The following is a 27,964-nucleotide window of genomic DNA, read 5'->3' as shown; positions in this document are numbered from 1 at the left end:
TATGTGCAGTATCACTGCCTCTTACAATCTTACAATGATCTCTTTACTTGAGGTGTAGCATTCCAGCTGTACGTGGACTGCTGCACACTTCTTAATTTTTCATCTATTCATGATCAGACAGCCTCTTAATATGATTAAGAAATTAGGGACTGTAGAAACTGAAAGCCCATCGCCTTTATCACCCATAAGCATCAGGTGTAAGGCAAGACTGCAACTGGATGGAATCCCAATCAATTGCAGAGGACACACAATTTAAGAGACACCAATTAAGAAAGCCAGCATGTTTTTGGTAGGTGGGGAGAAACTGCAGCAAGCATTCTGACACAGAGGAACTTGAAAACTCCACACTGAAGGTGTTCCATCTTGTATCCAACCCAGAAACTGAGATGTACGCGAACCTCTACACCAAGTGTGCTTCCCACGGCTTTGTCTTCTAGCTAATATAATAAAATGTCCCCAATAATTTCCATGTAAATTTTTCCTATACGTTTGTTTTGTTTTTGTTTTATCTAAAATACTAGAACTTTAAGAATTTGAGTTCCTGCTTAGTCACCCATTTCCCTCAAGAGTTTTCTGTGTTGCTGATGAGTCTAAGTTGGTTGAATTGACAACAATTGTTTCTCTGGGGGGTAATTATGTATGTAAATGCGCAATGTTTTCCATAGAGTAAAGATAATAATAATCTTGGATTTATATAGCACCTTTCATGAATCCTCGTCTCAGCGCTTTACAACAAAACAGGAAAAAAAACAGACACGGCTATACAGCAGTTCTATAGAGCAGAACAGTGTTTTTTTTTTTGTAAATTTAATACTTTCCTCTTTCTTCTTAGGATATGTTTTGCAACCTGTCCATCCAGAAGCCCAGTTGTTCATGGCTGTAAGAATATAAGAAAGGTATAAATGAGTGCTGTAGTCTACCTTTTTTATTTGTTTGCTAGAAGTTAATTGATTTCTAAAGCTCATATAGATATGCCTGAAAGATTTCTAATTGTCAGGTTCATCCTTTTTGCTAATTTTATATCCTGGTTCAAACTGTTTTGGTACATGATATTTTCTGTCATCCGAGTTCAAATATCCAGTAATGTCCTCATTGATGCGTCTTAAGATCCATCCTAGATGCATCTCAGAGTCAGCTTTTGAAACATTCCTCATGGTTAGCAAGACATTTTTTAAAGAAGTTAAAAAGATCCTTTTTTGGCCTGTGAAAACTTGGAGGTCGGTTTGACTTCTACAACTGCAATTTACTGGAACAATATTTTGCAACCCTAGGCAATTAATTGCTGTACATGTGCTCATCTTGTGTGTAGGTTCATCTTTACAGTTCAATTAACCGCTCTCTCTTCTGTTATTTAAGTACTATTGCTTGTGCTCAGTGACACCATTCATTGTAAAAAGACCTTATTTTTCCATTTTGCACAAGCAGAGAAAAACTTTTTACAGTCAATCATGTTGGCATTGCATGGAACTTAAAATGAATAATGTTGCTTTAGTCTGAAACTTGGAATACCTTGAATTCTTAAAACTGAGTTGTTACCAGCACAAGCTCCCTTTCTTTTCTGTAAGAGCCTTGACTCATTTTGCAGTCCATGGAAAGTGTTATCTTAGGCAGCTTGCTACAGGAAGTTCTGTTTATCACTTCCTCACAGTTGTAGTTTGTTTAGGGCTTCATCATATGATCAGATTGCATTAAAAGAGAACTCTTTGTGCTCCCAGCTCATCAAAAGACCAGACCCATAGGATTTGCTATCTCTTTATTGCATATGTTCTCTTGTATGAAAACAAGGTCTATCTGAAGAAGACAGAACTTTTTGTTGGTATTGTAGGAGCATTGCTTTAAAACGCTCGGTATAATTTCAGAAAAGTGGAGTTTCACTTCTCCTTTCCAAGTTAACACAGTAACACAGAAGCGTGGCAAGACCATTTCACAACACTGTTGGACTATTAAAGTGAAGTCAGACAATTTAGTAATTTGAGTGGTTAAGAAAAAAAAAGTTTACAGCTCTTGAAATGGGTGAATAAAAAAGCCATTCCCCTTTTAACATTGTTTGAACAATTGTACACATTCCTTTCATGTTGACAAAACCAGTGACCAGCAGATCGCAGGCATTGTTATAGGTTAATATATTGACTTAGTGGCTTTTTCAAGCTACTAAAATCACCAAATAAAATGAAGATCTCATAGTTTACACCTCACACCCATTTCCTGCTGTCTATCAATTTCTGTGTCAAACATTATAATTACTACTATTACCTTAACTTAATGACATTTATTTAAATTAACCCACTCATTCACAAGCCTTGACAATGTTTCTTTCATTTAAGGCAAAACATGGGCGCTTTCTTAATAACTCTTTACTCCATTCCTCTTGCCAGAGTAAGCTCAAGGTACTCTTCATTGTCTAGCTGGGCAGTTGTTAAGTACAATTAAGCTATTCACTTCATTTAGGGTTCTAAGTGAATGAAACATACTTATGCCAAAATGCAGCTTTATTGGCAATAAAGAAAATGTATGACAGTAGGCAAAGCAATCCCTCAGATAAAATGTCCACCTAGAAAACTCTCATAAATTTTATTAAACACTAGACTGTTTCAAAGTTAAATATTTGGATTAGATCACCCCTTGATTATCATGGCAATGAAAACATTGAAACCACTTTTTATGTAAGACTGGTTCTGAAGTGCTCCAGCCCTTCTCTGGAAAATGAAGCTTTAAAATAGATATGACTCTCTGCGCTCTGTGAGAGCTTTTTACCGTGTTGCAATTCATCAGAGAGGAGACCTAAATGTTCCTCAAGTGCCTTTTTATTACACAGCCATTTGACAAAAACGACAATAGCTTTGCATACAAAACCCTTTCAGGGGGCTTTGACTCTCTCTTGAGACTTTTGCGAGTGGAAAGAGTTTCAAAACAGGAAACGTACAGTGTCAGTGTTTGTTCATTTTCTTTTCTCAAAGAAGGGCACAGAAGCCACTGGTGGAATGACCCAGCACCGAGATTCAAAGCAGACAGTGAGAGACATTTTAGTTTATTGATACCAGCTGCAGATTTACTGCATCTGTCCTGTCTAATAATGGGCAGTCTTCCCCAACACATGCCACACTGCTGCACCAGTCTTTGTAATTCGAATGGTTCTATTTCCGATCCCTCCATATGAGAGCAGTTTTCTCAAGTAAAGACCTGTGATACCAGTAGAGCAATGTCAAAGCTTTTCTCAAGAGTGAGCTCTAGGAGAATCAAAGTAGATGGGATCAAGCCAATCAGGGAATACTGAGAAGCTTGTGAACAACATATTTTAATTTAAAAAGCCACAGTGCATCTGTGCCATGAGGTTCTCACTTCAATGCATAGCCCACATGTTATCTTTTTAGCCACAATTCTTTGCTCTCTAATTCTTCAGCTATTCTTTATTCCTCTTGTACCTTGTTCCTGTGTTCGTACTACCTCACATTACCAACAACAGACATTTTCGTATGATGATCTCTGTTTTTTCTCAATGACATTGTTTCAATTTATTTAGCACTTCATATGAGAAACGCTGTGGTAGCTAAGAATACTCTTCTTCAGACTCCCTCTTCTGGACGGCCTTTGTACTACGGCTATCCTAAACCAGGCGGTCAAGCAAACACAAACAGACATCAGCACCTGGTAAGCGAAGATATCACGAAGCAAGAAATAATACGTTCTTGTATTTACATGTCAGGTAGATTTCAAAGCTTTGATATTGATTCCAGACAGTCAATAAACGTAGTACACCTTAAATGGCCAGTAGGAGCCTAACTAAACTATCTAATCTCTAGATTGACAGGGAACACAATAAACTCTGAACTTAACTCACTGCAAACACTGAAGATGCAGGCCTGTCTCATTAAAGAGCAACTTAAGCTATCAAAACTGTCTAGGGTTTTGGCTCTGGTCACAGAACAAGGTCTGCACAATCTTTGAATCTCTGTTAAGATTAGTCAGACAGAGGGTAACACTTTGTCTAATAGTTGTTCCTTGATATTAATGAAGCCGACAGGATAGACTCTTGAGACGGGTTCATTGTTTAAGAAAAGGATTGTTTTGCCTGTTTGAGACAGATGAAGGATAAATTCAGAATGTGCAGAATGTAAATCAGATTTAGGAAAGACATCACATCCAATTAGTTTGAGATATTATTCTTTTGATCTTTCATTTTCAGTTTTAGACAAGAGCCATCAAACAAAAAGAGTAAAATATATATGCATGAATGTGATGTTTACATATGTACATGTGAAAAGAATAGATTGGGTTTTTTCCCATTAATGAGAAAATTACTAATCATAAAACATGGTAATTTTATTTCCTATAAATGCAAGATTATTTTGAAAATATAAACCTATCAACAAAATATTTGAATCATGCAATGTATTGGGCGTTCTAATTTTCCAAAATATTGTCATATGCAGACATATTTTTGCAATTATTATAAATGCTCAAATAATATTTCTGAGTGAAAGTCTAATTATTTCAAATTGAAACTTCCATAATCTGCTAACGCAGGTAAGGGTCTTTCCTCCTACTTCAAAGTGCCAACTCGTCAGTGTCAAGGCTGTTAAAACTTCATACCTTAGTTTGGAACCAGACACCTACTGCTAATACGTGAGATTTAATGCTGCTCTTCAGGCGATCGGTTAGGATTTTGGTTCGATTCCTACTGAGGTCCAGATCCAAAAGCTGCTGTTATTCCTTTGTCCGCCTGGATATCCTCCACATGTTCTGGTTTCTTTTAAAAGGATTGCGAACTGGGATATCGAAATTGTGTTTGTGGCCTGCGATGGACTGTCGTCCTGTATGGGTATAGTTCGGCTTTGCACCAGATGGTACCGGGATAGGCACCGGGAAGACGCAGCCATTAGAGGGAATGAATTGAGGATAACATCACATTTTCAAATTGTGAGTCATGTGACAAAAGTGTGGCTAACATAGTTCCACAAAACGCCAAGATCAGCGTTTCGTAAACTTTGGAACCTCAAAGTTTACCGAAGAGAGAGCTCTCTTCTGTAGCTCTGGAACAGTGAAAGTCCAAACGCAGGACGGCAAGAGTTAACAAAAATATCTGTATCATTTATCTGATCAGAAAAGAGAGGGGGTTTCAGTTTCCTGTGATACCATAATCTGCGTTTCAGAAAAGTGTGGGGTGGTGGAGGAGGAATGAGGGGGGGTGAGGAGAGTTGAAGCAGAAGAAAAAAGAAATGTTATCCACAGGCGTACGTGGAAGCCCTGACCTGCAATGTTCAGGATTCGAGGATCCTGGCTTTATTGGGATATTTTTTCTTTGATTTATCATGAACGCTGACACTGTATCCGCCTGATAAATGACCTTTGCGAGAATGTCAGCACACGAGTTCCAACTTACAATACGATCTAGCCGCGCGGTGTTCCTGTGCTCCAGAAACGTTTCCTTTACACGCATGTCTTGTTTTTCTCGGTACAATAAGGAAACCCCCATTGTTAGGGGTTCTTTTGAAAATCAGTAAAATGTAGATTTAAAGATAAATGTAAATTTGCTTACATCACCTACACGGCTTTGTGCCTATTGTGTAGCATGTGTTTTACAGTAAACAAAATCAAGTAATGTATATGTGTGTAAAACATCAGACATGTTAGGGATTAAATACCAAATGTTATGAGGAAAAAACGAATATACGCTTTTATAAAGTTTGGGGATTGTACAGTAGCTGCCTCCCGAGGTTCATGTTTAATAACCATACAACGTCCATTTTGAAATTAAGTAGAAATAAGATAAGACATGCAAGGAAAATGTTGTTTTTTGAGAATAAGATTACTTTTAGAGAAACAGAAACGATTACTTATTCTCCTATTTCAGCAAAATCCCTACAATTACAATGACTATGTTGTCTCCTAATTTTGGATAAGTACATTCAATAGTTAACTGATATTTAACATAGTTATTAAACAAATAAGCAACGAAGATTCTGATTCTTGGGTTCGGAGTGTTGTGGATGACAAGGACATTGCTTCTTCTGCTGCCGCTGTATTTTGCTGACCGCAGCAGGCGAGCTATCCAGCCCTCACCGAAACTCCCTCTCTTACTCTGAGAGCTCGCAATGGCCAACAAAACCATTAAGTCCTTATCACCCAGTGTCCTGGGGGAAGAGAATCGAGAAGATAAGGTGTATGAAAATTTTTTTGCAGAACTAGAAACACTTGGCTTACCTTTGGGAACAACTCTAAGGTAGGGATCTTAAACCCATTTTTAAATTTAAAGCAGGAAAGGAAAGTAAAATTCTAAGTGTGTGCTCGTGTCTGTTATTCCTGGAACTTAAATGGCAACGCTTTTCAACAATAGTCGCATTTAGGAAAATAGAAAAATAGAGTAAGAGTCACGGAATGGACTGTGAACTTCTGTGAAGTAATAATTAAACCGAATAAACTGTGGTGTTTCCTGGTAGGACGTTCGAACAAAAGTACGCTGTCCTTCAATTACTATCACTCTTAAACTGAGATTTTTCCTTATAATATCCGCTATTGCGCATTTTTAAATTAGGAAAACGAACATGTTACGGGATGTAGGCTGTTGTACTCGATTCAGGTTAAACACGCTTCATTGAAATGTGTCTAAGGAGATCTATTTCGCCACTCTTTTCCCTATCATGTTTAATTATACCAAGGGACAAGTATTTTAGTTGTTTCTAACCGACCTGACCATACTCTTACAAGAACAATGTACTGTGTATTTCTCTTTTCTTAGTAGGTAAAAAATGTATTTCCTCCCAAGGGATCGGAATGGAACTTTTAACATTAAGATAGCATCATTTAATCTAACCGTACTATACACTGAATACAGAAATAAAGAATCCTCTTGTGATCCGTTATTTTGTTCTATGCTACATACTATTTTCACCGCAGTGGAGCAAGGCGAGGATAACTCCACACTGTGGAGTGAAAAGAAAGAAGACAAAACCACAAGTTTCGTCTGTGATGCCATATTCACACACCTGAAGTACTCAACATCTAGCACATTGTGTTTTCTTTTCCTTTTACGTCGCATAATTTATTTCTGTTCTTTAACGTTCCCAGGATGTTCTTTTTCTCCAGAGCGCCGTTACTTGAGTAAATAACATTTTATGGAACGATAAAGAGTATTTCCCATTTGAGAAAAAAAGGTGCGTATGTGTGAGTGCGCGTCACACTGAAAAAAGACACTTTAATATGATGCCAATTTACATGAGACAAACATTAATAAATACTGTAAGGTAGCCCTGTAATGAAGAAATTCAATAACCAATCAAACGAAGCATAGGTCTTTGTTTAAATGGGAATGTTCATTTTCTGCAAATGTGAATCACCATGTGTATGGCCGTCCATGATTGTATGTTTGAAGCAGGCAAGAACACATAGGCTACATACTCTGAACATCCTTAATCCAGCAAAATCAATTCTTCCCCCTTCGAACACCTGCTGCCAACCTCACCGCCGACTCGCCCCCTAGCGCCGACTGCAGGCAACACTCTCATTCCCCGCAGTGTCACTTTGTCACCGAGAGCACAACAAACATGGCGGAGACTGCAACCTTGGAGAGTATCACCGAGCATGAACGTATCCTGCAGGAAATCGAGAGCACAGACACTGCCTGCGTCGGCCCCACGCTTCGGTAGGGAGAGAAACGTTTTGTCGTGCTCACCTTCGTTGAATCATGGTTGTAATTTTAACCTAAGACCTTGCAAGTGTATTAATTTAGCGGCCGGGCCTTTGTTAGCTATTGCTGCTAACCAGCTGAGCTTCCTGAACTGCGGCACAAGCAGTCGTCTGCTTCTTACTTCCGAGTTTGAAATAAATACTAACGCAATTAAACAGCACAATGTCTCGTTACGTTTGTATACTACGTTATCGATTTATGTCTGTATACTGAAATAGTGTCAACAAAACGATAACCCGATAGTTATTTTTAGAAATAAGTGTTAGGGATTTACAAAACTGCAAATTGCAAGAGTAGGTAGTGTTTAAATGAAAGGGAGTAAATGCATATGGGCCATAGGACCGTTGTTTCTGCATATAGCGGTTCTGTATGAATTTATGTATGCTTGTTATTGTCTGAAATATACGATGAGAACTGCTTCAGTACGACTGTGTACATTTATCTTGTGAAATTCTGTAGAGATTAGAATGATTTGGTCTCAGAAACTGTTATTATAAGTGGGTGTGGTGGGATATCTGAAGGTTGTTACACTACACAGAAAATAAACTGATGCTGTTTCGATAAGGGGTAGCGCTTGCTTATGATCCGCTTCTCAGTATCCGTTCAGCACGATGCTGCAAGCGCGTGATTTCGCGTTTTGAGAATGTTGAAGGCCAGTTTCTGAAGCAAAGCACAGATAGTATTAACTAAATACGGCATAATATATATAGAAAAAATCTAGGTAGGACATCCATTCAACCAAGAAATCTTGACTTTAGCCTGCTTGAGATCTTCGCTTGAAACAATTGCAGAACAAACCACGGGTCAACTAATGACGGCAGACATTTTTTATTTTAAAAATGTTCAATTTCAGGAGGGTTAATTATACCGTTGAACCTGTCTTCTGGAGAACAAAGAAATATTTATTTTTAATTAAAATGGATAAGAAAGGAAGGGGGTTTTTAGGAAATTTAAAAAATCCCTTTTGGCATGTATGGGCATGTAGTGCCTTATAACGTCAAAGCTCTGCCGAAGCAAAATGAATTAATGATGGTACCGATTCCCTTCCCTATTTAGTGCATAATATATTGTGTGGCATACCTTATAATAGTTCAAACGCACGTTTTTTTACAGTTGCTGTGCGTCTTCAGAGTACTGGCATTAGATTTTTTGCGTCACCTGCTGCAAGAGTTATTGATTTCATGAAATACACATGCCTTTAAAAGCACAACGGATACACCATCTTTTGGTAGCTAAGGAAAATGCTCATCGAGCACCTAGTTCATTTTAAAATTTGAAGGCGGAAAAGGTATTTTTGTGTGTCCCTCACTGAAGGGATCGTTTCTCCCATTCGTTTATCTGTGAAGTAGGTCACAATTACCGAATCGCCCTGATTTGTGGAGGTGCTCTGTGGGTTTCCTCTTAAGCACACTGTAGATCTGATTTTCAGTGTTGGTGCGTTAGAGTTTTGTGGAGTTTTTCTGTTTCTCTTCCTTACTGGTAGAAGGTTCTTTTTTGTGAAAAATTCTGTAATGGGATTTTAATGCTCCAAATGTATTATGTATTTTCGAGATTGTGTTTAAATGCACAGTAAAAATGATATAACTGTACCTATGTATCGGGCTTTACAGTCTAGCCATTGGCATTGGCACAGCCAGTTCTTTTCAATTGTTCAGATTAGTTAACTCAGTGGTCCAATGAAGGAGATGGTTTTCTCAGCTGCACTGAACTGTACTGGAGTGGCTTCAAGCCTCAGTATGGCTTTCACAGCATATTGAAAGCATACTGGATGGAAGAACAAAAAGCTAGTTTGAACAGCTTGACTCTGAAAACCTTAGTGTCATTGTTCGTGCATTGGCTGAAATGCAGTTGTTCTGTGGTACATTACAACATAACCATTCATCTGATTTTTAACTGCTCCAACCAGTTCAGGATCACGGGGTATCCGGAGCCTATCCCAGCAAGCAACAGGCACAAGGCAGGATACACCCTGGATGGGATGTCTATCCGTCACAGGGCACACACAGACACAAACACAGACACACACACCAGGACCAGTTTTGTGTATCAGATAGCACCCTAGGTCTGGAATTAAGCAGCAATGCTAATCACTGCGCCTCCATGCCATACCCAGATTTTCCCATACTCATGTGCAAATTCAATTCGAATAGATTTAAGATTGTGTTAACCCCAGTTCATCCAAGTGAGACTTGCTAATCACTCCTCTGTCAGATACTGTCTGTTTAGCTCACTGTTAAATTCACCTTTTAAAGTCCTTAATCTTAAAAGGTGTCTTCAATCACAGGTGGGAATCTAATTGGCTTTGCGTATTGACTAGGGCAGGCCTTTTGACATGGAAATATATAACACTGGCTAATCCACAGAGCATAACTGCCGTGTAGAAATGCTCATGGTGAGCACCTGCTGTACTGGCAGTGGAGGTCCAGGACAGAGCATTGCTCACAAGGATTGCATCAGTTCATAACTGCCGTGGTTTCATTGTGGACTGGGGGACTAAAATGTATCCTAATTGCATTGTGTAACAAAACTGGTTTACAGTAAGGCCCGGAGATATAAAAAGAACCTGAGGAAAAAATGATATAGCTCATAATTCTGCCATTTTATCTACAAACATCCTGTATCACCAACAGGATATGCACGATTGTATTAGCAAGCTTTTTCAGTGTTTTAGTTTTTGCATTTTCTTTGACTCAATTAATAACCCAGTCATTGCAATTGTAATTAATCGATCAATCAATCACTCCATCTTACTGTAATATGCAATGGTCACATCAGATTTCTATCTATAAATGATTTATTAACATGTTATTAATATTTTATATACAAATCTACCAATTATTACATATGGGTTAGTGTTGAGGGTCAGATTATGGTCAGGATTACTTATATGCAATTAATCTACAGTAAAGGTTGTCTTTTATCTCATTGATGTCACACTATTAATACATTGCACTTGTAAAATATTTATAAATTACATTTACGATCCTTGTGCACAATATTAACTGTCCAGCTGTAGTGTAAGTAAAGATAACTGTTGGTATTAACAATATTTTTGTGAGAATTTATTAGTAACTGCTGTTGTTTTAAATACATTTTTATGTATGAATTAGAATGGGTCAATTTAAAGCAATCATGCATAAGTGAATTTTACCAAGAGCTTTATAGCAAATACTGTGTTTTATAAGACTGGTTTTACTGACATTTTAAAATTACTGACATTTTAAATTTGCCAGTTGATATTAACATGATACATGTTACATTGTTGGTTGATATGCCTTTAAACACATCTTTTATAGATTCCTTTCCATAGTTAAAGGTGCTAAAGTTGGCTAATTAGGAAACAAGACAAGCTGCTTTCCTCTTATCATCTCGGATGCAGTGCCGAGTCTCATGAGTCCCTCAGGCACAGTTTACAGGTGACCCTGCTCGCTAATCCCAGAGCCTGTTTCGTTGATCTTTCCGTTCTGCACTTTCTCAACTGATACAGGCTTATGTTGTTGCTCTTTTTTCAATTGATGTTGAGCCGGGCTTTCCAGCAGTGTTCCTTTCAACACAATGGAGAAAATAGTTGTGATTATGTACACTATAGACAGTGTTTTCAATAATTATGGGTAATAATGATAACGCCATTCAATACCCAGAGGCTGGTGAGTAAGTTTTACTGAATTGGAATCTAGTGAAGTCACAGTGGCAGTTAATTGCCTTTTAAAGGGAAGTAAGTTGTTTTAAAATAAACCCTGAAAACACAGAACACTAGATGTATTGTAAAAGAAAGAAGGAACATTTGAGTCAGGTGATAAGGTCAAAGGAGAGTTCTGAAACGTAAAACTTGCTAGTTGCAGTTTTTTGTCATTCCTTTTCAATGATATCTGAATTCTGACTTTAGCTCTCTTTAACCTGGTTGCCACTGGCTTTCAAAGTGCTCTCTACCATCTTTTTTACAATATGGTCTATAAGTAGACTGGATTAATGGAACCGTGATCTTTATAATAGATTAGCCTCTGCAGGCATGCATAATAGATGTATTTTTAATCGATTGAAAGCCCTTTTCTGTTCTGATGAGCATATTCTGGATTTCAAAACCCCTCTGTAATACATTATCATTGTATCGGCTCACAGCTTACTGGCCGATAAATGCAAAGTCTTTAAAAGCTTAAGAAATTCTTACCTGTTTAATTTGTCTGGTTTACTTTCAATGAAAATTTTCATTGAAAAATACTTTCATTTCCAATAAAAATTTGAAGCCTTTAACACTACCCCACCCCACTACCCAAATGTATATAACCTTGTAGTGTCTGAATTTAAAGGTGAACCCTGTATTACTCAGTTGGCTAAGTCTAAGTTTTTTCCTATTCCTCAAATGCACAATAAATTAACTTCTTTTTCAAAGCTGAGAAGAATATTAAAAACGTACAGTATAACGGTGCATTTCAGAGATCTGACTCGACCACTGTAGACACAATTGTGAAGCATTTCCTTGGAAACACAGTCCCTGAGGAATGAGAAAATAATTGGAATAATAGAAGCTTTAACCTTATCTACATATACAGTTTAGCTGAACAGACACAATGCAGTTTCTTAACATTATTGAGGGAATTGAAGATCTATTTTTTATCACATTTTAAATGCATTTGGCATACCATAAGGTACCTGTGAAGTTACAAATTCTGTGTTAACAGGTTTCTGTGTGATCTCTTAACTAAGCGCTGTTATTTGCCCTTTTTCTTCTCTAATGCCTTACAAATATTTTTGTTTTCCTTGACATAAATAGATAGGTCCTTTATAAGATTAAACTGAATATAAACATTTGTTGCATTTGTCATGATACAGAATCTATTGGATCTTGGTTTGAAGAAGACTTGACAGTTATCATTTGCAGTGCATTAATTGATAACTTTAATATTGACACTTTCAAGTGTTTTATTTCAGGGTGGCCTTAGTGATAGCAAAGCAGTAGTCTGGCGATTATGAAATCCTGGTGATGAAACACTGATGGCTCAAATTCTTGTAGGTTTCTTTGCTGCTCCTCCAGCTCTGTGGCCTTGCTTTTCTCCAGGTATAGCCATGCAGCTCACATTGGCCACCCTTGATTTAGGCCTTCTTTTGCATTTGTATCCCAGACTCTGAATCGCTTTTACTGAAACTTACCCTGAGTTGCCCAGGTTGAGGGAAGAGACGTGGTTATTGTTTCAGACCTCTTGCTGTAGTAGTTCCCTGTTTTATCTCACTCTGCAGCAACGAGGGCTTGGCAAGAAGAGACATCCTTTTGGTCTGCAAACTAAAAACAGGAAGGAGGAAACTTATTGCAAATATGGGGCTGCTGATTAACAGCTAGTGTTTCTGTGTAGAGGATGTCCATTAACCACTGTTTGCGATGTACAGCGCTTATCCTCATGCACAATGATAACGGTAGTGTCATTACAAGGGTGTATTGACCCTGGCTATAGGAAGCAATGTTAACTGAAAAATTGCGCTCAGCCCTTTCCTCTTTATAGAAACAGGATATTATTAGTGAGAACAATTTAGGGGATTTGCACATGCAGGAAAACAATGCAAGTGCTATTTTTCTGGAGGATAAAGAATAAGATAACGCAATAATAGAAAAATATGTGTAATGAGTCAGTTTAATTTTTAAAGCACTGCTTTGTCTTTGCTTCTTAAAAGAACTTAACGTGGAGCTTTGCTGGGAAGATTATGTGGTTTGGAAGACCCAAGTTACAAAGCAAATGAAGCCTCATATCCTGATGGCTTGTCTGACTTGAAGTTGCTGAATTGTTCAGGGAATGAGAGAAAGACTTTAAATCTTCATGTTATTTTGGTCTTTTGGGAGTATTCATTACATTTGACTAATTTCCATAGTCTGTAGGGCATTGGTCCAGTTGAAAGCCTTTTGATGACAGTATTATGAAATCAGAGCAAGGTCATTACTGATAAATATCTGCAGTCATTGCTTACATTGTTTAGTTTGTTTGCTTCATGTTTTTTTTACGAAATGATTCTAACATTTGTCAAATTCCCCGTGTAGTCATTTCATAGCTGCAGCCTCTGTTCCTTGTTGTTTTTCTCATTTGCGAACTCTGTATCATACTGTACCGTGAGTCTGCTGAACCATGGACTCCAGGCAGGTCTCTGTTAAGGATTTCTTGGCTTACAGTCAGGCAGGATTTTCTATTGGAGGCAGGAATGGAATTTTAAAATAGAATATTTAAATTGCTGACAACTGGACTCCATGGTGACCTCTGTATAATGGCTGCTGAGTAAGTCAGATCGTCAGATGTGCAGGCAATATTGTATTTTTGCCATATTTATTTTTGAAGATAAAAAAATAAGAAATCAAGCTTAAAGATTATATTGTCCTAAAAATGGCTCTTCTCTGGCTTTTCGGCAGACAAAGTTTTAAGGTTATATACAGTTCAGCAGCAGCAGGACCCTTTTGGAGTGGAGCTGTATAGAATAGGGAAATTAGATCAGAGATTAGATTTAAAACAACATGCTTTTTTGTTCATGTTTTGATAAATAGTGCTTTTTAGCTAATGTTTCATTTGTCCTGAAGCTCATCACGTTGCTCTTAGACTTGAGGAGCGACATCAGTTTTGAGTGCTCTAAGAGTATTGACACATAGGTGCTTTAAAAATTGCGTCAACATTGTGGGTGCCTGACCCTAGTGCTTGAGGTTTACTGTGTCTGCTGGTTTGCAATCCAGTTAACAAGCCAATTGAGCTGCATTTTGGACTTATTGGAGCAGTTGAACAGCTTTTTCCAGCTCTTAAGCTGCTGTAGATTTGGCTTGACTTTGGCCCACCAGGAGAGCGGTTGGGAACCACGTTTGCCTGCAGGAGTCCTGTGCAGTCGTGGCGTTTGCCCGAGCAGTCGCCCGAGGCCGGGGCAGGCCGGGGCGCAGCGGGGTGGCCGTGGAATTGCTTGGGGCAGCAATACAGGGCCTTTCTCATGTGAGACAGCACACTCACAGGAAGCACCTGCAGCAGGATTTGTTTCATTGGCCACTGTGAGGCTGAACTGTTTGAAAGCTTGGACATTTTTCCAGTCTGGGTTCAGTGTACTCTGCTGTATTTAAGAAGCTCTGCAGCAGTGCTGTATGTTTGAAAATATCTCCTGCTGCACGAGCCAGTGACAGGTCTTTTAATCAGCTCTTCTGACTGTTTACTGTCCCTAGTTTGTTTGAGTTAAAACTAAGGTTTCTAGAATATAACAAAAAAACTTTGAAAAAGACGCATTGTTCAAAACATATTTCTTTGTTGAAGATCTCAATAACAGTAAATTTAGAAATTCTGAGCTGTAAGTTTTGTCTGACTTCGACATTGTTTCTACCCATTTTTCTTAGTTTTGTAAATATGTTCAGATGAAGTGATACGTTTGTATCACATGCCATTTCTAAATACCTTACACTAGCTCTGTGGGGGCATTTATGCCTTTCACACGGGCATAGTCAGTGAGCACACTGGTTTCTGGTTCTCTCTGCAATGTGCCAGTAACACTGTGTCTGCCTTTCATTATGGTGCAATAACTCTGATTATTTATGGTTCTACATTGCTGAATATCAAATGTCAGCATGCAGTGTGCTCCAGGAATTTAGGTGCATCAGAGCTGCTCAGACAGTAATGAGTTTGCCTAAGTACAGATCAGTCCCCAGAGGCTGCAGGTGTGTAAGTATTTGAATTTGGACGACATGAATCAAAAATAAATAGACACAATAGGAGGGACTCTGACAATGCACTGCACAGTAAAATTCACACGTTCACCAGGCTCCCAGGCCAAAACGTTCCGTTGTAGTCATTTGAATTAACCCTACTTGTTCCTACGCAGCTCACACAGTGATGTCAGTTCCCACTGTACTGCATTGTTCCTTTTTAGATATTTACTATAAGGAAATATTTCTTATTCATATAGAATAAACATTGTTCAAAAGACAGAAACGTTTTGTTGTATTTTTAATTTGCAACAGTTTTTTAAAATGTATAGCCCTTTCACAATTTATTAATTTAAAAAGTGTTTTATTTGCCAAATACTTTTTTCCTAAGTGATTTGTATATGTTAGAAATACCTGTTTTTATATGTATATAATATTTGGTACCAGTTTATGTAGCTGGGTTTGCTGTAACAATCTGGGCACACTAGTAATGTCTCATCTGGGACTTGGATCCACCCTATACATTTATCAAAATGTTAATTTCTAACAAAAGCCGCGCAATATTTAATCCAATTTTTCTCAATGCCTCGTCACCCTCAATGAGGTTAGCACGGTAGTATACAGAATGTAAAATATTGATGGTGACGAAGATAATGCAGAATCACTGGTTGTCAGTGTGTTGCACTGTGAGCTGAGTGGAAAGGGAGCAGATGTGTAGTATAAGTGATGCAGCTTTGAGAGGTGTGAATTTGTAAGGCAAATGACAGTGTTAGTTCAGCATTTGGTGCAAGTGATCACCATGGCAACGCAGTCCACTAGAATACTGTAAGGCACTGTGCTCCCTGAAATTAAACACAAAGAATTAGTCATAATGGTGGTTAAGTATGACCATTCTTTTAGTAAAATCCACCCTGCCTCAGAAAAAAAACAGTGTCTCAGCCATGAAGTCACTCAGTAACTCATCTTCAGACCAAACATTTTATTACAGCTTTGATTATTTTTTTATTGCGCTGCAGAAGTATTGGGCTGTAGTCTGTACTTGTGCAGTAAACTAAATAGCTGTTCCTTGTCACAGTTGGGTTATTGTGTGCTTTATCAATTCCGATAATCTGTGTAATATACAAAAGTGATAGCTGAGGCAATAGACCTCCAGCTTGTTGAAAGCTAAATGGAAATAAAGCTTTGCAGGAGATCAGTGCACAATTAAAGCATTATCCTTTTTTTGGTGTTGAAGGTTAATAATTTAAAGCCAATTTACATGTCTTGCATCATTTTATGTGTCTTTTGTAGAAACCAAGCAGCAATCTCTATAGCAAACTGAAGCTGTATGGTGGTTTAAATGTTAATTGCTTTTAGATGTGTTTACCTATCTAATCTTCTGACTTAAATTGGCTTACTCAAAGTTTTATCAGGAGAATGGTATCAACAGTAGCTTTGTGAGCTTGTTTTGTAAGAGCTTAGAAACCACCTTCTTCTCTTCATTTTACTGTGTGTTTAATGGTGATGTATGTTTTGAAGGAGTCTTTATTGCCCTCACCATTTCTGTAGAGGTCCAGCTAGTACAAGGCTATAGCTGTTGGACTTTAGATCCAGCATCTTCTGAGCAGATAAAGATGAGGCCTCAATGTCCAGTGCTCTCGTTAACATGGGTTGGTGCTGGGTTTCTGCTTTGCTCGGGTAATCCTGATTAAGGAATACAATGTTCTTCCTCTGCTGAATTTGTGTTTCAAGACTAGCATTAAAATAGTTGTAGAGAAACACAATGGCGAAAGTAGAGAAAAGCTCATATTGTGGCCTCTCAGCACTGCTTAATGGTTGAAAGTTTTAGGTTTTAACTCATATCCTTGTGCTTATCTTGGTGCCATTCTGGCCTGTCTTAGAAAACTTTAGAAAAAAAGTGTAGAAATCTGTCTGCTTTGTGCTATACAGTGTTACTGCATTAAGCTTTATTTTTTTGTCTTTAATAAATTACTGCTTTTATGTTTTTGCCAGAACATTTAGGGATTTTTTGGAATTTCCACATGTACAATAGAAGAAATGGAAATGTCAGCTTAGCTTTGTGCTCCTTGTCCCCTTGATTCAATGTGGCCAAGAGGACCTGAACGTTGTGTTAAGCCGAGAGCTTGGCTCTTTTTATGATACAATATAATTTTATAATATTTATAATGTCATTGAGGTCTACTGTCTTACATTGAGCCTCTTACAAATTATATCTCAAGGCATGTATTGTTGTATTTATGTGCTGTTAATTAATACATAGTATAATTGTATTATTATCACAGGCGGAGCGGTGGCTCTGTGGCTAAGGATCTGTGCCTGTGACTGGAAGGTTGCCGGTTCAAATCCCGCAGCTGGCAGAGGAATCCTACTCCTCTGGGCCCCTGAGCAAGGCCCTAAACCCCAACTGCTCCAGGGGCGCTGTACAATGATTGACCCTGCGCTCTGACCCCAAGCTTCTCTCCCTGTCTGTGTGTCTGTGTCTCATGGAGAGCAAGCTGGGGTATGCGAAAAGATGAATTCCTAATGCAAGAAATTGTATAGGGCTAATAAAGGAACATTATAACATTATTACATTATTATTAATTGCATATTCCTTGATTTGAAACTGTGAAAAGTTATACCTAGGTTAATTATGCTAAGAACACTTAGTTCTAGAACAGAACACTAGAACAGCAGTTGTGTGATTTGTATTTGCAGATGGTATGATAATGGATATGTTTTTATCGTGAGATAAACTCAGTGGTTACAGACATGTTCCTATCTGTGGTGGCAAGGGCTAGTTAAAGTGAATTGCCACAATAATAATAGTTAAAACCTATTGTTTGGGTCTGTACCAGCAGAGATAGGGAAAGGATGTTAGAAGACTCAGCTTGCATCATGACACATGTCTGTTCTTTTATCTAAATTGAAAGCAATATACAGACTTTGTTAAGCTCCAAGAGTACTTTGTGGAATTCTGGCTGTATTGAATGTTTTTATTTCTCAAAACACACCCACCATTGTAAAATAGACGGGAAATTGCTAGTCATTTGTCATGTTAATCATTGTAGACATTCTATAAAAATAGTTACTGCCTCTGTCACATACTGTAATGTCTGGGACGTTTAAAAAAGCTGTCTGCCTAGCTTGCCAGGTACATTCCGCAGCTCCTTGCTAGTGAAATAAAGAGAGCTGGGAGTTTAGACGGGACTTAGATAAGAAATAACGTCAAGTAACAGAACAAGGAAGGTGTAAGGGAAAAAAGCCAGAAGGTTAGGACCAACATCAGTCTGAAGTTCAAACCTGTTTTTTGAACAGATAAACCTATTTCGTTTGAAAAGTGGTCAACAATATCATATCCAAGCGGTTATCTGTTTTGGTTAAGATTACGTGTGAATTGATCACTAGGAGGCGTGCTACACCAGGTGATGAACGTGCCGCCTATTCATGCTACATCACATGGTGCATACTGACCCCTTGCGGCCGTTTTCCTTCGTAACCAACCCATAAAAAGGGTTTATTTAACAACAGAGACGTACAAGGACGTTATTTTAAAAATATTGCTTTAAACTTTTGCAAGAATAAAATGAAAGAATGGAACAGAAAAGGACAACGGGTTTTAATTTTTGCCATGTGTCTGAAATAAGCTCATAGCTATAAAAGGAATGAATGTGTAATAAGACACCATGGTTGTTATTTTGTTAATTAGAATTGTTATTAATGCGATTAATTTACATCCACTAAATGTGGTTAATAATATTTGTTCATTCGTGAAGTGTTTTCTTTAATAATGTAGCATAGGAAAACATATTTCATGTTCAATAGTGTATTACTAAGTTCACACGAATACTTAAAAATGTATCACAGTTGCCAAGCATGAGTCAAACTAGCCGAGAATTGGCTTTGGTGTTTAAATGAGTACTACTAGCTTGACACTAGGTGGCGACATGAAACCTTAGGAAAGTCCAGCTCTTAATGGAAAGTGGACTGTGTTTTAAGGTATGAAACGTATTTCGTATGTATTTTCTTAATGTGCAACCAGTAATAAATTATCTTAGTAATTAAATCACATAGTTATAAAAAACGATTTCACACTGCAATGGTTAAAGGAGAGTTAGGCTATACCATCAAACCTTCCCTAAATAATAACTGTGGCCTGGATTCACTGCTGGTGTATTCGTTGCTTTCTAGTGAATTGACTTTTGTGTGTAACCCGTGCTTCTGCAGTTTTTAATTTGCTTCTTTCTAGTGCGATTATATTGTTCTTAATTGTATTGCTTTTTAATTAATTACATACATAAAATGTGTTGTGTTTAAAATAAAACTACTATGGGATGGGATGTTTATGTCCTTCATTCACTGAAGTTCCCGTTGGCGCAGTTACAAGTCTGTCCACCAGGTGGAATCAAGCCTAAAATTGTTACATGGAATTCAGCTAGTAAAAAAAAAAGAACAAAAATGATATAAAAAGGCATTTATTTTCTTTGTGAAAAAATCAGGGATAAAAAAGTAGACATCTAGTTTTTTTTAACCACAGCCAGAATGTCTACTGTGATTTTAGTGTACGCTGCAAATCGCGCAGTTGCAGACAAGCATTTAACTAACTTTGTCTCCAAATTTTTTTGTTTAATCAACCAAAACGTGCTACTCAGGATTGAAAGAGCCTTGTAATTATGTTCTTTCAAACAGACAAAACAGTTCTTTCTTTTTGTCTCCTCTGATGAACAAAAAGATGCATTTCTTGTTAGCCTGAAAAAATAAACGTCATACTATCATGAAATATAGTCTAGGGGCACACTTTGATTTGTTTCATCTTTTTCATCTTTTGAGTCTGTTGGAACATGCTAAATAGGTGTCTTCTTCTTTTTTTTAAGGTCTCGTGTATAATTTTGTTTGTGCCGTTTTAAAAGCATATTTACAGTAGTTGCAAATCCCTGTTTATGCAGGATCAAAGTGTATCCCATGGAGATGAATGGAATTTAAAGAGCGATGTGAAGTTCCTGAATTTCCTTCTTCCGTGCATGAGAGACAACAGTAGTCTACACTATCTTCTTGGGTGATTTGAACTGGCCCAGTGCTGCTGGCGAATTTGGTTATGTGTGCCTCCAAGTAATCCCAGTGACACATTGTATTAATAAGACGAGGAACACCTGCTCAATTTAGATAAGTCTTTGAACCAAATAATTACCCATGAGGATAGCAAGCTTTCCAAGCTAAGAGTTGAAAGTGCAGGGGCAGACTGATGATAAACCAGTCCCTGTTTACTTGTCAGATGTCCTTTCAGTTAGATAAGCCATTCTTGCTGTGTTCCCTTAAAAATGAAAAGGTAATAGCTTGTGTCATGTTGTCATTTGCTTTCCTGTATCAAATGGTACTTACCTGAGATTCTGTATACACACCTCAATGCATCAGCTAGATACTGCATGAAAAAGTGCTGTTAAGATAAATGCAGTCATTTAAATGTGTCTTTTTCTGTATAGTTTTGTAGCTTTATGGCAGTGGAATCTGAGTTTGGGGCACTGAGATTCTAATTGTTTTCTGGTAGCTCTCAGGATTATTCAATGGCAGTGTTATGAAGTACGAGCTGCATGAAGATCCCAAGACAAATTAGCAGAGACTGTTGCTTTCCTGCCACGCACGATGACTGATCCCTTGCAGCAGTAGCTGGGTTCTCTCTGGAGAGAGGAAGTGGAATGTTGATGATTAGGCTAGCAAGGCTGCCTCTGAAGAAAGGGATGTTGTGAGTCCCCTCTCTGCCTGCACACTCCCGGGACTTTCCTGGTTTGCTAACTGTGTATCTTACAGATCTTGAAAACCTTGGAAGTAGCCCCTGCCAATGAAGGATGATGACTAGTTGGTCTAGTAGCTGCTCACACAATCGGACTGCTCATGGCTCCTGCTCTGCCCCTGGTCCCTGTGTGGGATCCAGCTGTGGCATTTCTGTTGTGGTCTTTATGGAGTGTTTCCAGTGCCCGCTGCTTTAAAAGCACTGGAGTCTTAATGATGCACATTTATTCGTCAGACATGTGCAGCTTAGCAAAGCCTACTCTAGTGTGGATGGACTAGAAAACCCGTTGATCCTCTGAAGTAGAAAGGTGCCGAGGTCAGCTGTACACACTTATGAGATCTTTCACCTTATTCAGTTGGATTTTCAACCTTACCAGCCTCATTTTTGATCAAAATGGGGAAAATGTTACAAAGTCTCGCAAGCAGACTATTTGCGTATCTTGTCTTGGTATGAAAGATGCACACTTTCGAGGGTGTTTTATACACTTCTTAACACAATGGGTGAAAAATGTAATATCCTTTTGTATGTGTTTATCTTTATGTAGTGTTCAGTCAGTTTGTCCTTAATCTTAATTTTCAAATATTACCACTAGATTATGTCAGCTGCTGATTTCAGAATGTTGAGCAGAGGCACCAGCTCTGTGGCTGCAGTGTGTGCTCAGGCACCTCCAATATTTGTAATTATATTCTTGTAGAAACAGCAGTGAATGCATTTTTATGCATCTGTGAGATCAGGATTGGCAAGGATTGTGCCCCCAATGCTAAATAAAATAAAGTTCTGTCTTGTCTTGGACTTCACATTCAAAACGTATCTGACAGCTGGTTAGGTGTCATTCAGGTGAGGTGTCTTTTAATGACCTGTGATCATAAAATCATTTGCAGAAGTCACCCAAGTTTGCTCTGCAATAGCTTCCCTCGGTCATCACGCCACCATTCCACAAATCTCACAAGCCCTGGTATCTGTACTTAATCTGACCTCTGATAGTAACAGAAAGGTTTAACAGTGCTGAGGGAGCCGGCAGGAGCAGAGCTTGAGACAACTCGGACCTTTCAGCTACAGCAGACTTGAACATTCACGTGGCTCATCCTTAATGAGGAGAAGGGTACAGCTGTTTTCAAAAACAAAGATGCGAAAGGATGGGACTGAATAAAGTTTTCCAGAAGGGCAGGATCTGTATTTATTGAGAGAGGATTTGCCAGATGGGTCATGCGTTAGATTGGATTCAAAAGCACGGGAGACATGTGTCAGCCCATAGCTTGGAGCAAAATAAGGACCATGTAAGATGTTTGCTAATGATAAGCTCTGTCAAGAAGAACTATGTAGATTGGAGCAAGTCTGTATCACTGGGGGTTGATGATGCTGTGAATAACTTCAGCAGGAGTGCAACACAAAAGACTGTGCCCTCCTTAATCAAGGCCCTCATTAATGATAAGAAGTGCTTTCTTACCATTAATGAAGGTAATGTGGAGGAGATCACAGCAGAAATATGCTCTGTTAATGTAAATACATTTTAAGGCAGGCAGTCCAGATAATTCTGAGAAGTTGGCGCCTAAGGTTTTGGGATTCGTTTTTATCTGATGGCACTAGGGTGGCAGAATACTTTTCTCAGTCTGCCACTGGACTCATATTAGCTAGATAACCGGGTTAATTAGTTCTGTGTCAAACAAAATTTTAGCATTTAACTTTTTTTTGCCTTTTCTAATGTATTTCAGGTCTGTCTATGATGACCAGCCAAATGCACACAAGAGGTTTATGGAGAAACTCGATGCCCGAATACGCAACCATGACCGGGAGATTGAAAAAATGTGCAATTTTCACCATCAGGGGTTTGTGGATGCTATCACAGAGCTGCTGAAAGTCAGAGCCGATGCAGAAAAACTAATGGTAAGAAATATATTTCTTCATTACATTCTTTGTATGTTACTGCCGTAATTATTCATTTTAAATTTTAATGAACTGAATTTTTTAATGCACCTATTTGTGTCATCGTGGATTTCAACCTGCAAAATAACATAACTTGATGTAACATAGTGAACACAGTAGCTGGCAGTTATCAGTGCACTCTAATAGTATAGTTATCAAATATAATGTAGACCAGCATTAAACTGTGATCCATTGTTTGCCTATAGATGTTTTCTCAGTCCTTTTGCGCTAACTTACTTGCTCTTCACACAGTAGCTGGAGACGTGAATGAGTGGAAAAGCTGCAGACCAGCTGATGCACAGCCATGCTGTTCAATGGGGTTTTGTGCATCAATGTTTTTGCATTTGCTCCTGAGCAGTGGCTTGGTTTGCTTGTTCTGGCCATTGATGGAAAGGGTTTAGAGCAGAAAGCCGATGAAGGGTAGTAGTATACAGAGGTCACTACAGTTCTGCTTGAGGCTTTCCCCCCAGAATTACAAATATGCAGACTTCAGAGCTCAGCATACCTTTCATGCTGGGGTGGGGGCACATTGTGCCCCTGTCTTTCTTCAGGCTCGCCTCTTAATCCCATTGCTTAATACCCTAAGCAAAGAATCCCCTTAGCAGAAGCAGTATCACATTATACTCTTCTCGAGTGTGTGTCCAGCCGTCCCTTGAGCTCTGTGTGACCCTGGTTTAAAGAGAAGATGAGCCGATTGAGAAACCCTCCGTATTAGCATTTATATTGCAGAGTGAGGTGCTCACAAATGCTGCAAGCACAGGCTTAGTCACCTACATGAATAAAAATGGCTCTCTGGCACAAGCATGTCCAGGCAGTCTTTCATAATGTTCGCTGTAAGTGAGAGTGTGCTGGGTCTCTGCAATCACCAGGTCTGATTGCAGTCACCATTTCAAAGGCTGTGTGGGAGCTGTTGGCCTAACTTCAGAGCGATATAAAGGCACTGATTATATTCATCCACCAAACCCAATAATGACTAAGGAAATCTGTTTCAATACCTGAGGAGTACGTGAGAAGTTGCAGATATGACTTATTATTAGTGCAAGCCATGGAAGTGCCATTAAAGTTGAGGTGGATGTTTTACTGAAGTCATGGAGTTTAATATGGAGTCGTAGGCCAATTCTCTTTAGCTCCCTTTACACTTCTGAAAGTAAAATATGTGCATCAAATGGTGCAGGAGTAGTTCACCCAAGGTTGTAATTAGACAAGCATTATATAAAGGATATTCAGATAACAAGGGACCAAATACGGCATCAATGAGGTCACTGAGCATCTTTGTTTAAAAATTAATGAGATTTTTAATAAACCAAAATGTGCTGCCTTATTATGATGACCTAATGAGTCACTTAATATGTGGGAAAGTCTGAGGTCGCGCTGCCCTGCACCTGCAGCATTAAAATGCTGCTGTGTTTTTGAGGTTTCCACATTTGATGTTAATCAACCACCCAGTGTTTGGATTCAGCAAAAACGAATGTTTAATTACCAGAAAATGCAATCGGCATTTTGTTCTAGACAAAGAATGGCATATAGAGCTCATTGAGGTTATCAAGAAGGGACCAGTGGTCAATTGGGTCAATGATTTGAATTGTTTGACAGACCTAGAGGAACAAGTAAAGTTCAAAAATCCCAAGTAAAATTGAGAAGTTTGTCACAGAATCTGTTAGAAAGAACTGTCATAAGTGATTAAAGTGTATAAAAGACCTCTGCGATCAAAAGTTCAAGTTCCCGCTGCAGATTTAATTTGAATTTGCATTCCTTTGTTCTTGACCCCTCATGAAGCATGATCTGATTACAAGGGTGAGCAGTTACAACAGGGAATTATGTGCTTATTTGTCTAACAAAAGTGATATTATTTTTAAGGGCCAAGTTACCGATACCAATCGAAGACTTCAGGATGCAGGAAAAGAGGTGAATACAGCACCCACTTGTTTTCTGGGATTGTTTTATTTTGATTAGAGAAAAGTTACAACACAGATTGTTCGTTAAATCTGGTGGTTTAAACTCTTTGACCTCTCTAATGTAAGGTGACAGTGCAGACAGAGGAAGTGATTCGATGCAGAGTACAGCAGAGGAATATTGCCACCACTGTTGAGAAGCTCCAGTTGTGCATTCCTGGTGAGAACAAAAAAAAAATTTTGTTGTTGTTTTTTTTTAACAGTACAAAAAAGAAAGAATAAATTGTGTACATTTAACAAAAGTAAGTGAAAGATGATGCAAAACTTCCATTGAGCACACTCAGTATATTCTTCATATACTTTTGTCCATTTTAAAAATACACTAAAAAAATATCAGAGGTTGTTAAATATTGAAAACAGAATGTACATAAATATCCAAGATTCTCCAGTCTGCCTCTTACTGCTGTTTAGCTCTTTTAAGCATGGTGTCCTGACAGAATCACATTTCACTTTCTTATCAAACTGAATATGGCTCAGTTTTTAAAGAAAATAGTAAATGTTTTTTTTTAACTTGGACTTTTTAAGTGAGCTTAAATTTGATCATTTCTATGTTCTGTTGGGATCCCTGAAACAGAATCAGCCCAACTATTGCTTATTTTTCAATCCTCTTCAGGAGAAGGTTGTGACATGTGGACAACGTTTGGTTAATTATTTTATTTTATCTCTTTGTAGTTCTGGAGATGTACAGCAAGTTGAAAGAACAATTGGATTCTAAAAGGTGATTAAAATTTCTCTTTAACACCCTGTTTTGTGAGCTGAAGCTTGTACATATTAGCCTGTCTCTTGCAACTTCTGAAAATACTGGACAGTTTCCTGAAATTCTTTTCTGAAAGGAAAGGACATTGCTGTTGTACAGCAGAGCAAAGTAGTTCATGTGGTTTCCTCTGGTACACACCCTTTTATAAATCAGTACTCTTCACGATAGCACATTAAAGGAGAATTTGTTCTTTGTTGATTTACTAGGTTAAATTATTGAATTAAAAATTGGTTTACAATAATATATAAGTTAAAACAAGTGACAAAAAATACCCCTAAAAGCCTGAAAAATAATGGCTTTTGTAATGCACAGTTACTGAGAAAAACGTGTCCCTTATTGAGTACAATCAGAATGAGAATCTAACAACCCTTCTTCCTTCATTAATGTCTTCTTAATCAATCATAACACATTATAAATAAAATTACTGTTCGAACAGCAAGACAATTGACCTTGTGTGTGCCCTTCTTCACAGAACTTTGGTACACCAGAGAGCTGTCACAAGCTTTATCCAAATTGAGGCAATTAAGTGAACACATTTCTCTATTAATCTGTGCGTCACTGATGTGCACTAATGACTCTGCCTGGACGTGGTTTTATTCAAGTTCTGTATCTTTAAAATTGATGGTCAAATATTTACTGATATTTATAATTTAAGAAGTAAAAGACGTTGTTATAGATAAAAATTTATCTTTGTCAGCGTTGTGTTTGAGAGAGTGTCTGGAAAATCACACTTAAGAGAAATTACAGAACTGAGAAAAAGTATATAGAAGATTGATGTGGCACTTTGGTAGAACTATTGAGAATAATGCTGTTCTGTGTAGTTCTGGAAAGTTATTTTTTTTGTTTCTTTGCTGTTAGAGATTCAAGACCATTTGTGGCCTACTTATTTTTCTTACAATCAATACAAAAGAATAGGGCTACTTAAAAGAAATCATTGCAACTTATAATATTTCCTTTGCAAAAGATAAAAAAGGATATTTGCAAAAAAAACATTTTGATGCTTGTGTGGCATTTATATTGATTTTGACATTAGGACTCAACAGTAAAGCTGAGGTCTTCCTAGTATGTTGCTCAGGATCAGTGTTGTAACCAAACTGGAATACTTAGTTTTCTCACTGGTCCTAAATGGGTTAAATAAAATAAATTATTTTTAATAATAAAGTGTATGAACAAGTTGATCAAGTCCAACTCGTATTTCTCACTCCCCTTCAGAAAGCTGCATTAGTGATCTTTATCCAGCCACTAGAATGAGTACAGACTGCAGTGTTTTGCAGTTTATGAAAGCTCTCCCAAATGATCAGTTTGCTTTAAAATTTGACTGACTCTAAGAAAGTGACAGCATAGGGGGATCCAGCCCTTATGGAAAAAATAAGGAGGAGTCTGTGCTGTTCTTAGCCTTGACTGTCCAAATAGCAGGAATCTTTGGTTTTCATTACCCCCAAAAAAAGCTTGATGTAGAAATCCGGAATTGTTTTCACTTGTACTATTCAGAGCTGCACTGTACTTTTGAACTCTGGAAACGCCTTTAGCTTTGTGAATATAATCTTAGGATTTAGCTGTCTGTGACTAGCAAGGCGAGGGGCCCTCTTCACCTGTCTGGCAGGATCATTGCAGGTTTTAAATTTGGAGATCTTGTGCGTTTTGTTTGAAGTTTGGATTTACTGATATCCATAGTAAAAGAGTGGTTTCCTGAGGAAGTCCCTAATTTATGAAAAATGCTTTTTTTTATTTCATTCCAGTTTGAGAATTAAGTTATAGAAAAGGTTATTCTACTGGTCAGGCAGATTGGTGAAATTTTCACATGTGAGAAGAGTAGGGGAGGAAGGGAAATGATTCCTTCTTATTTGTGTTGCAAGGTTGGTTGCTTTAGATCAGAAACATAAACTCATATAACAGCTCTCTGGAGGTCAAGAGCTTCTTTTTTTTCTCTTAGTTAGCATTAGAAAAACATTCTTGTAATTCGCAATTAAAACACTCATCTGGATGAATTTATGCTGGTTTGTACAGACCTTTACTCCCAATAATATGAATTTTCATTTCTGCTGCCAATTCACCGAAAAAAAATGTTTTGTGTATATGTGGAAGCTACAGCTAGAGATCTCAGAAGTAAAGCAAATTATTGACCCTCTTTCAAAAACCTCTTCATGAACTGCTCATATCCGGTGCATTGAACAAGTCAGGAAATTAATGCTTTTTATATCATGGCATATTGACATTCACACATGTATTTGCA

At 38.0% G+C, this 27,964-nt stretch overlaps 1 protein-coding gene across 2 annotated transcripts in view; it reads left to right on the top strand.

The window, feature by feature from the left end:
* Nucleotides 1-7,512: 7,512 nt before the first annotated feature.
* Nucleotides 7,513-27,964, top strand: part of exoc6 (exocyst complex component 6) — a 65,608-nt gene continuing 45,156 nt past the window's right edge. The window contains exons 1-5 of one of the 2 annotated variants that reach the window (XM_088916369.1): nucleotides 7,513-7,639; nucleotides 22,812-22,983; nucleotides 24,880-24,927; nucleotides 25,044-25,134; nucleotides 25,647-25,692. In XM_088916369.1, the coding sequence (XP_088772495.1) occupies nucleotides 7,542-7,639; nucleotides 22,812-22,983; nucleotides 24,880-24,927; nucleotides 25,044-25,134; nucleotides 25,647-25,692 (455 nt within the window). In that variant the 5' untranslated portion in view covers nucleotides 7,513-7,541. The remainder of the gene's footprint in view (nucleotides 7,640-22,811; nucleotides 22,984-24,879; nucleotides 24,928-25,043; nucleotides 25,135-25,646; nucleotides 25,693-27,964) is intronic. The other variant, XM_088916368.1, reaches the window with a different exon arrangement.

This window comes from Atractosteus spatula, chromosome 5 (assembly GCF_055471065.1).
Source record: "Atractosteus spatula isolate fAtrSpa1 chromosome 5, fAtrSpa1.hap1, whole genome shotgun sequence".
Taxonomy (NCBI): Eukaryota; Metazoa; Chordata; class Actinopteri; order Semionotiformes; family Lepisosteidae; genus Atractosteus; species Atractosteus spatula.
Note: the sequence above shows the minus strand (reverse complement) of the source record. Positions and strands in the feature narration are given on the sequence as shown.